This window comes from Spea bombifrons, chromosome 9, assembly GCF_027358695.1.
Source record: "Spea bombifrons isolate aSpeBom1 chromosome 9, aSpeBom1.2.pri, whole genome shotgun sequence".
Classification (NCBI taxonomy): Eukaryota; Metazoa; Chordata; class Amphibia; order Anura; family Pelobatidae; genus Spea; species Spea bombifrons.
The window spans coordinates 29687881-29699185 of NC_071095.1; the positions used below are offsets into that span (position 1 = coordinate 29687881).

The 11305-nt window shown below is 36.8% G+C and overlaps 1 protein-coding gene across 1 annotated transcript in view; it reads left to right on the forward strand.

Annotated features, from left to right (window-relative positions):
* The window catches only part of PALS1 (protein associated with LIN7 1, MAGUK p55 family member), a 54241-nt gene that overhangs the window by 21700 nt on the left and 21236 nt on the right, over positions 1-11305 (forward strand). Inside the window, exons 3-9 of the mRNA XM_053475643.1 lie at positions 89-297; positions 3114-3191; positions 7506-7652; positions 8454-8615; positions 9446-9523; positions 9988-10171; positions 10504-10575. Coding sequence (XP_053331618.1) covers positions 89-297; positions 3114-3191; positions 7506-7652; positions 8454-8615; positions 9446-9523; positions 9988-10171; positions 10504-10575 — 930 coding nt within the window. The remainder of the gene's footprint in view (positions 1-88; positions 298-3113; positions 3192-7505; positions 7653-8453; positions 8616-9445; positions 9524-9987; positions 10172-10503; positions 10576-11305) is intronic.

Genomic DNA, 11305 nt, shown 5'->3' on the forward strand with positions numbered 1-11305 from the left:
TGTTTTGCAGAACATAGTAGACTGTTATGTTGTACTGTTAAAAAAAAAAAACTGCTTCACTGTGTCCTTTCGTGTGTTATATTTTTAGAAATAGAACATTTGCTTTCTTCGCTGAAAGAAATTCAACACACCTTGGTAGACTCTCAGAGTCAGGAAGATCTTCATTTATTACTACAGCTGGTACAAAATGCTGACTTTAGGAATGCCTTCAAGATTCATAATGCTGTGGCAGTGCACATGAACAAAGCCAGTCCTCCATATCCGCTTACTCCTAATTTGCAGGAACTAGCCCAAGAGGTAAGACGAATTACAATTTGATATCTGCGAGAACATTTTAAATTTGCCGTGTTTTACTATTTTGCCCCCCCCACACCATCACTGCTTTCTGTAACCGATTATAAATTGCAATTGTGATTTAGCCTTTGTTTGTTTTTACTTGAAAGTTTATCCACTTAAGTGGGAGTTGGGGAATTTTCAGGAGACTCGAGTGTTCATCTCCGTCACGGTCATGTATAATGTATTACTGGAAGCATGGTAGAATTTTCAATACTCATCTTTGAATTAAAGATTTTTTGATTTTTGCTTTTGACTGCAACACCAGGGTTAGTGTAGGGATGGTGGAGGAAAGAAATTGAGAGAGCCATGTAGCAAAGTGATCGAAGAATTTGGAAGTAGGGCCTGGATGCTGGTAAATCACGCATGGCAAGTAGAAAGCAGGATGGAAAAAGAGAAACTGAATTGGTACAAACAGTGAACGTTGTGGTGGGGAAGAGGAGGATTCCAAGACCCCTTCCCTGTCTGCCTCCAGGTCTAGGTGTGTGTGTGTGTGTGTGTGTGTGTGTGTGTAGAGAGAGAGAGAGAGAGAGAGAGAGAGGTGTGTGTGGAGAGAGACCCCCTCTTTGCCACTCTGCCTCTCAGATATGCTTTTTAAACCTTCTATATGCCACTCTGCCTCCCAGATATATGCCCAATGGGTGTGCAAGTGAGAGATCTGCAGTTCAGGTAAGGGGATGGGGGAGGGTGTATGAGCAAGTATTGTGAGATTAAAGGAATGAATGAGTGAATTAATGTTTGTGTGTGTGTGTGTGTGATAGCATGGATGTGTACGTGTGTGTGTGTGTGTGGGGGGCAAAGCATGTCATAGGGAGGCTGTAATCACACTCCTTTCATGCCCAGGTTCCAGCATGTACTTGCTGACTTGGCATCATAGGAGTGTGATTGCTGTTAGCTGTTATGGAGCATCAGCATTGAAAGAGTTTAAAAAAATAAATAGCTGTGACCTTAAAGTCAAGGGTGCTTCCAGGTCATCTGCTGCTCATACCAATAAGAGTGATCTGATCATTATGGCAGCCCTTGGATGACCCTTCCCTAGAAAGAGAGAAGGGCCGTCTAAGGTAGTTATGGAAAAAAACACAAATTATTAATAAAAAAAATACATAATTATTACCTGATCACATGCTGGTGACATTTTAAGTCACTGATTATTGATTGGCCTCCGTGATCCATGTCAGTAGCCTAAAAAAAAAAAAAAAAGTGTAGGGGTGCACTAAATGAGTTAGTGGACAATCAGAGTTGAATAAAGTTATAGCAAAAGTACTCTGGTGCAAACATGGTGTAAAAAAAAAAAACCTCTGGTCCTGAATTGGTTAAAATACCCTGGGGTGTCTAGTTTTCAAACATAAAAGGTTTGATGGGGTAAACAAACGACAGGCTTCAAAGATGACACAAACAGGACACTATGCTACTGTAACATTCAAGAAAAACATAAAAACATTAGGCATTTCCAAACTCAGGTGAATAATAGAATCTATTTAGCAGGATTTTAGTCTTTAGATTTTGTAGATGAGTAAAAGATTTTCAAATATAATTCAATTTATATAATAACCATTTTTTCTTATTTTTATACTAAATTATTATACGATGTAAATAATCATATCTAAAGAAAGATCTTCTTGTCCTGAAAAATGCAATATTTAACTTGTATGGATACAAGCACTGCAGATATGAAAAAAAACAGTTGTTACATTGTTACAAAATATAAAATACCGCTATGTCCCTAAGGGTTTAACATACTTTCTATGTACATAACATTTATCTTTTTACTTTTTACTTTGTAGTTTGGATATTGATTGCTTTGTATTTTTGTACTCCATCATTGAATAAAAACAAACAATATAAAATAAAACTCCCTTCTTGTGCAATGCAACCAGTGATCCACAACGCTATTGTGTGTTTTGAGCAAAAAAAAATCAACTTGGTCAGAAAAAATATATTAAACTAAAAAAGCATTATACTGCATATACAAAAATCATTTTATTCAAACTAATATATGCACTCGCTAATTTCAAGACTGAATAAAGACATGTCAAATCCTCGCGTTATTATGGTTTAAGAATGTGGTAAAATACCATTTACAAACGCAAAACTGAATGTGGACTTAAAGACAGGAAATAGTAAACGGTTTATAAACTTGAAGCAATCGTGATTTTTACTTGACATGTTTCATCTGTAATTTGGGAATAAAAGTTCACACGCTTTACATTTTCCAAATATATGGAATATAGTCTACCCCTATAAAACTTTTTGTATACCTAGAAGCAACTTTTTTATCTTTTGGATTATTAGAACATTTTTCAGATTAGCACCCCTTTTACAAATTACCCATGGTTTGCAGGCAAACTGGGTTTAAAAATCTGATCCTTTTATGAAATTTTCCATTTGTTTTAGCAAAAAAAAACTTAATATAATGTACGCAATTGTTATACAGTATGATGAATGGACATCCCAATCCATCTTTTTTTGTCAACGCCTCTTCTAAGAGTTTACTTCGTCTATCTTATTTGCTGCAGATACTCCCTCTTATTCTATAGTTTTTATTTTTGCCTTTTATTTTGATGTGCCCTGCTAGAAGTGCCTTTTTTTTATTTTTTTTTGGACAATATTTTCAGCATATATGGTTAAATCTGGCATTGCAAAATTATGTTCTCTAATGTCAATATACCTTCTTTCATATTTTCATAAAATATCATATTATCTTAAAATTGTGGTGATACATCTATCCCAATGCATCTTTTACCAATATATGGAGCATATTCTATTTTGTTTCTTTTTAGGTGCAGTATTTATTTAAAGCAACTCGCCTGAAGGAAGGTCAAGAACTTAATTCTTTGCTAAATGGACCACATTTTCAGGTACTGCATTATCTTAAATATGTAATTACTAAACCAGTAAAATTGAAATTTCAAGATTTTTTGTTAATACGGGTTGATATATTGCACACTAGATTATAAATATTGTGTGGCAATAAACAGAGTTGTGAAAGGAATAACATTCCAAATCATGTGGCCTGTGTGTGTGTTTGATGTGTTTTTTTTTTTTTTTTTTTGGCCCTGTGTCTGTATATTACACAAACGCGTTTAGGGTATTCTTTATTTTATATTTGTCTTGGTGAACATGCATTTGATAGGTGAGTGGCCCCTTCCGCCCTGGATTCAAAAAAGCATTCCACTGATTTGTGGTTTTTTTTTATTTTTTATTAATGGATTTGCAATTTTACTCTGATTTAGAAGCTTTGATACAATCTAGAAACAATGCTGCTATCTGCTGCTTCTTGTGAATGGGGTTCTTGCGCTCATCTAGACTTCATGGGAATTCCAACTTAATCTGCTTCTTCATATTTCCCAAGAGTAGCATGCTATGCGTCATAACCAAAGCAATATGACCAAATGTTCCCCGGTACTGCATTGTGAGGTTATGCAGACCAGGGCTGGACAAACCCGATGCACCAGGTCTCTATGGTGACCGGAAACCAGTTCCTGGGACTCAGCGTTTTGCAGGACAAGGGGGTCAAAACTGGCCAGGGCTGCCATTGTACTATGAGGTGCCCGGTGGGGTCGTATAGTGCAAGGCATCTGTGTCACTGCTCCCCCGTTAGGAATGCATAGGGTGCCCAATTTACAATGGCAAAAGATAGGCAGCTGCATGGCTGGTCTCCACGAGGGGGGAGGGGGAGGAAAGAGGAGTAGTGTGTGTGGCGGAACCCTCCATCACTGGGGCCACTGGAAAGGCCTGACAGCCTCCTCCCTACCGACTATGGGCCCTTACTTTGTAAAGACTTCTGTGGCTACCCCCAGCAGGATATCATGTCATCACTTGCTGAGAGGATTAAATCTGGCAGACATTAATGTTGCTTTGCTGGCTATATCTAGCCCTGTGTGTGTGAAAAATAAAGCGGTCTTCGTTCTGGTTATACCCTACACTGAGTCTTGGCTAGTGACTGGGAAACCGGGGAAAGAGTGTGTGTCCCAGGCTAAAGGAGCACAAGTCAGCGGAGGTAGTTGGTCGAACTAGCCACATATATGTGTGTGTTAGAGTATGGTGTAAGTGCGTAATAATTCCTCTGGTATTGTCCACAGTTTAGATTTAGAAGATGTTGAAGTTTCCAATCAGACACTTTAAAGAATAAAAATGTTTCCTTTAGTAATGAGCAATAGTTTCTTAACTTTTTATTGAAAGCAATGGTATACAAACTAGAGCAGGTATCTTCCTGAAATGTAATAAGCACAATGTCCAAATCAGAATCGGGAATAGGTTTGCTTTCTGGAAGTAAGCAGGGGTCATGGTCAGCATGCAGAAAATGTGAGTTACAGGCTGAATCCTATGATGGGTCTGATTCATCAAGTTTGTTTGTGAGTTGATTTTATATCACACACGGCATCATACTAGTTGTTACTATATTACACTGTTATTGTTTATTTTTTCCCCTTATGTACATGCCCCCCTACTGTTTGTTGACTGGTATTTTCACACCCTGAGGAGGAGTGTTTTTTGGGCAGCAGCAGTCATTTGGGAAGTATTATACATTCATTTATCATTCACTTTACGAATTGAAAACTAGGTTATATTAACTTCACAGTTACAGGCTGTAGTTCGCTAATCAAGAGTGCATATGGGTGCTGACAAGGCAGGGATAAATAGGCTCTCAGGAACTGGCACTCCTGTTTCCTGTCTTAAAGGTGCATTAACACAATAAACGTAAAGCAGTAACAACTAGAAGAGTGGAGAAAATCTGACATAGTGTTTTGAGTATAAGATATGTGTGTGTCTGTTGCGGTATGGTGTTAGAGGGTGTAAGTGTATGGCAGAGTCCGCCAAATTCTGCTATTGCCACTATAAGTCATTTCCTGGCACCAGGGAAGCTGTCGCTTTTGCTTGGCTACAGTAGGTGATGAGGCAAGTTCATGGCATCCAGGTTGCCTGTGTTATATTAACCCCTCTGTGGTAGAGAGTCAGCTGTAGGCAGGTTGTTCACGAGGGAAAAGGGAGGGAGAGGGAGCAGTACATGTGTGTGTGTGTGTGTGTGTGTGTGTGTGTGTGTGTGTGTACTAATCTATACCATGATTTCATATTTATAATCACAAACGTATTCAACTCTACAGCATATGAGAGGGTTAAAAATCCAGGTATATGCCCAAATATTTATTAGCATGGATATGGTCTAATAAGAAACCTTGAAATAATGTAAACCTTGGCAGGTACTCTAAAACACAGAAGAATAATGATTAAACATACAAGCTTGAGTCTTTATGGTGTAAAATACTGCTTGTCATGAAGGGGGCTAGCTACGGTACTGTACTGATGTTTTATGTCATATTGCTCCAATAAATATCCTTTAACCCCTTAAGGACCTAATGATGGGCACGTCACGCAAAAATGGTCTGTTAACGACCAATGTCGTGCCTGGCATGTCATGGCATTAAACAAGCTTAGAAAGTGATCTACGATCACTTTATTCGCTTAAATTGTGTTACTGTAATGCCTCGATTTTGAAGCATTCAGCAACACTGAGATTGGCATCAGGGGCTATGTCTGGCCCCTCCACTGGGCATCAACATCCTTTTAAAAATAACCAAGTTGCCAAAGTAACCAAGTAGAGATCTCTAGCTCCTTTTGCAGGTTGAATACAGGTACTGCATTCAACCATGCAAGTCAGCAGAGCCCAGCTTTCTAATCATTGGCGCTGTAACTTCCCAAAAATCCTGACATGGAAGTAGTTTAATAAAAGCATTTCAAGTACAATTGAATGATTTGATGGAGGAAATTGGAGTGGCCTGGTTCAAGAATAGGGAACGGGCACAGACTGACCAAAATGGGGGGAAAAAAAGCTCACTTCTCAACGATGGCCTTTTAGCCCCCAAAGAACCAGACAAAACCCATGCATGGTGGTATCACTGTAATCAAAAGATGTTGCTAAACCCGTATTGGGGTGGTGTTCGACTGAGACATATACCAGGAGCTATGAATTCATACCTGAAGTACAATTTCTGTGGGAAAAAAATACAACAAAAATGACTTCCACAAACTTTGGCAAAGGCTGGTGGTAGAATTTCATGCATGGGAAGGGTTAAAACTTAAAATACCAGGATTTAAAATACCTTGGGGTGTTTAGTTTTGAAAAATATATGCTTTGAACATTTCAAATGCAACAAAATAAATGAAGAAACCATCAACACAAAAACAAAAGGTCTCCTCTACAATCGCCCAATCACAAAATGGAAAAGTGAAGTAAGTGGTATTATTTGTGCAATGTGGACACATTGCGTCTTTAATAAAGGTCTTCATGTAATCTAATTTGAATGCCATGTCATAACCATATTAATCATTGTAAAAGAAGATATTTCAGACTCAATTTTTCGGTGAAAAAAATAAAAAAAAAGTTTTTTTTAATTTTTTTTTCCCCAGACCTTCCCATCAACAAAAAAAAAGTCGCCTCCTAAACTTTTTGATTGGCTTCTCGATCGTAACCAAATTTGTTGACCACTGATGCACGCAACAGCATATTTAAAATAGACAAAATGTATGGTATAAAAAAATTAAATAAAAGCCAGTGCTTTGTTTAACTATACTGGTTGCCTTTAAATTTTGAACTGGGGGATTTAATAATCCACTTGTGTCGTTGCTACTTAAGAGAGGATACTGTAGCACAATCTTAGACTAACATTCCACCTCAACTCACTCGCTGCTGAAGGATGGTAGTACTCCTCCTTCAGCAGCGAGTGAGTTGAGTAACCCTTGTCAACTGGATTTAGAATATTAAAATCGTCCGTAAACCAAGAACATCCCCCTTGGTTAGAATATGTTGGGTATATTTAAAATTTACGCATCAGTCTTGTGCCAGAACTGACTCCAAGATAAAGTGACTGTTCTCGAATTCTGTCGAATTCTATCCTATGCATTTGTATCTTACTGGTTAATTTTTATCCTCAAAATAAAAAGTAATGTCCTCCCAAATTTAGTTCTTCTAAAATGTGACATTTGAAGTTTTTTTTTTGGAGAGCAGGGGATCACAACATCCATTCATTATATTAAATAACTGTATTGTGGTAGTGTTTACTAGACATAAAATGTCCAATTTCTACGTAATAGCAGTTCTATAAGTTTTTGGTTTTTTTATCCTGTAATATTTTTCATGGCTTTATTTGTAGTATTTGTCTTTGTCGATACAGGCCCTTCTTTTGACTCATGACAAAGTTGCAGAGCAAGAAATGATGCCAGAGCCAGATTCAGAAGACAGGTTTTATGACACTATTGGGAAATATGTAGATGAAAGTGTTAAGATTGTTAGAATTGAGAAAGCAAGAGATATACCATTGGTAAGTCCAGAGCAAATCAAACAAATTACAAAGTTAAATGTACAAACAATATATGAAAATAACCAAAGGGGAGGTGGTATTTAATCTCTAATATTTGCGGTCCCCACATTTTGTCGATGATGGAATTAGATAGAGGGGGAACACAGGTTAGACCGAATCTGTCAATCATCTATATGTGTGCTGAATACCGTTGTTTTTTTCTTGCTTTCTGGGTCCTCAACACATAATAGCCTAGCCAGTAAATGTATCATCAACACAATTATGGAACCATGCACTCCAAACGAAAAAATTCTGATTAATTTATTAATTAAAGGAGAAAAATAGCGTTTAACAATACATTCCATAACTGTAAAGCTTTAGTATCATTTTTAGGAAAGCTCATCTGCTACATGAGACTAACAGCACACATAACATGGTTGTGATCAGACCCAATTAAACCACCAGCCTCCTATTATAAAGATTTTGGTACTTTTCCAAAATACCATACTAGAGCCTAGTAATCATGTCTATATTAAATGATTCTATATTGGTTTGCTGGCTGTTGCCCCTCCCCCATTAATCACACTAAATATGTGTGAACAAGATACACAGAAGTAATGTTAAAAGACATAAATTCATTTTCCTAAAAGTTTGAACTTGCATTTCTCATTAACTCTATATACTATTCCATAGGGAACGCGATTCCCCCTTTTATTAGAATATTTTGTGTAATGATAACCAAAGTACACACTGAATGTATAGAAAATTTAATTAGGAATCTGTGTCCTATATTCTAGTATAATTCTTGTGTCCATTTTATAGGGAGCTACAGTGAGAAATGAGCTGGACTCTGTTATTATCAGCCGAATCGTGAAAGGTGGTGCAGCTGAAAAGAGTGGATTGTTGCATGAAGGTGACGAAATCCTTGAAATAAATGGTATAGAGATTCGTGGGAAGGATGTCAACGAGGTTTTTGAGCTTTTGGTAAGCTTACATCACAAAAAGAGTTAATAATTTTGCCTTATTTATTTCATCGTCTGTAAATACAGATTTTGCTGCCAAACTTCTATGAATGTAGAATTCTAACCCCTTCAGTCCCCTATGGACGTACTGGTATTTTTGGTACCTGGGGTTTTGGGTACTTAAGTCCCAGAGCAATTTTGCCATTTTTGCATGTCAGTTCAGCGATTAATCTCTTTTCCTGGGAAATAATATTATTATATTATTTTTTCAAGGAGAGATAGCACTTTCTTATGATACCATAGATGGATCATTAGCTGAAAATGTAGAATGGAAAATTTAGTAAAAACAGCTTTTTACGATATCAATCTGGGCACAAAATTGTTTCCCATATATAAAGGCTGGTCTCAACCACTCTCAGTTGTTGACAATGTACGCGCTCTCTGTCAAGCAGTCCCTGTGTTAAGAGCATTAAAAAGATTTGTAGAATAAAAATGCTATGACAAAATGTTATTCTTGTCTGCTTTCCTCCAATACAAATGTATAAATTATAAACAAACTTATCCAAAACCAGACACATTTATTGTGTTATAATTGAACCTCCCAGTAATTGCAAGTGTTGCCTTGGCAGTAACTTAAAACAGAAGTTTAGAAATCCAGTTGTGCCGCGTATGATTAGAATCTTTCTTGAGAGCCACGTATTTGCTAATCTCTTATTTCTGTAAGTTTGTAAAGTGTTTATCGAGCAAATGTTTGTGTATGGTGAGCATTTGTGTATGCTCATGAATTTGTCTATATGCTTTAAGTAAACTGGTATAAGTGTATTAAGTATTTTTTGAAATGTATTTCTCCAGGCTGATATGCATGGCACCCTGTCGTTTGTACTAATTCCTAGTCAACAAGCAAAGCCACCTCCTAGTAAAGACACTGTGGTAAGTTACTTATCAAATGGAATATCACTCATATGAAAAGTGTAATTGTAACCTGCAGTTGCCTGGTCAGGGAAAAAGATAAGGCCTGATTAATAAAGTCCAGGCTCTTGATCAGAAAATAAAGTGATACTGTATATATGTATTCAAAATAAAAAAACCCTACATGTTCTGAAGTCATAATTATACATATAACTTAGTAACTAAGTCTAAAAACAAAAGTGGGGTGTACTATAAATAAAAGGTGTTTTGTTGGGGGTTTTTTTGAGTGGTATTTTATCTTTATTTATTTTCTTTTTTATATCTTTATTATTTTCTACTTTGGCCTGATAAAATGATCAGTATTTTCTGGTTTTAAAAAGATAGGGAGCTTGACTCAGTTGAAAATGTGAATTTGTGTCTAACAAATCTACATACGATTATCATTCATCATCTGCTTTTAAATATGTTTCTCTATTTCTCTTAAGGTACATGTAAAAGCACATTTTGACTATGACCCATCAGATGACCCCTATGTTCCCTGTAGAGAGTTGGGTCTTTCATTTCAAAAGGGTGACATACTCCATGTCATTAGCCAGGATGATCCTAACTGGTGGCAGGCATACAGGGATGGTGATGAAGACAACCAGCCTCTAGCTGGGCTTATACCAGGTACAATTTATCATATAATGTCCTACAGGCTTCAGGACTCCTTATTATATATACAAAGTAAGCAAATTAAATTATAGCTCTTTTAAGACAATGTCTTGTCTTAACTTTTATGTCTTCAGTGTCTTTTCAATAATTCGTTCTAGCAAATCAGCTTATTGTACAGTTACTATAATTAACTCGAGGCAGATGGCAAGCGGATTTGCGGCTTAGAAATGTTTTATAAATACATTACTTGGAATGTATATATAATATAGCTTTGTTTTTGTTATATGCTATAGTAAACTTTTTTTCTAACATTTATCTTCCTCCCTCCTTACAAACACACACAAAAGGAAAGATTTTTCAGCAGCAGAGGGAAGCTATGAAGCAAACAATAGAAGAAGACAAGGAGCCAGAGAAATCAGGTTTGATATACAACTTTTTATACCTACACTCTCTTGGTAAAAGTGCTTGGCTTATGATATGAGCATTTAATTCCTTCTCTCCCCCCCTAAACCTCTGATTACACTTGTCCTCAGGATATTTTGCTAGTTCAGCAATGTAAAATATAACTTATTGTTAAAGACAGAAGATAAATATTATGCTATTCTCTTTAAGACTCAAAAATAGCAGCAGAAAAACATTAGTACAACAAAGGGTAGCGGTACTGGAACCCCGAAAGTCCACCGATGACAGTCCAACAAAGAACATATACACTCTTCACTGCCCCACAATTCCTCTTTCTATGGCGGCTCTAAACTGGAACTTGTGTTCATTCTGGACTTAAACACACATGTTGCATATTGAAGAACGTGAAACAGCATGTCAGAAAGATGGAAACCTCAAACTTCCTTTCAAAATAGCACTGACCCGATAACTCAGCCTACAAAAAAAATATATGAGAGAAAGAGAAACATATGAGGGGCTTTATGGCGAGGCCTAGAAATTCCAACAGCTTGCTGGGAGTCACCACTGATTTTTCCTATTTTATTAGGAAATCCATGAATGTGGGGAGATTCTGTGCCAATTTTGTACATAAACGATGTAAAAGTTAAACTCCTTGCTTTGGGATATTATCAGGATGTTGTCTAAATATTATTATTAATCCGACACCCCAGCTTCTTAAATTAATGAAACCAGTGGTTTCCCATCTAA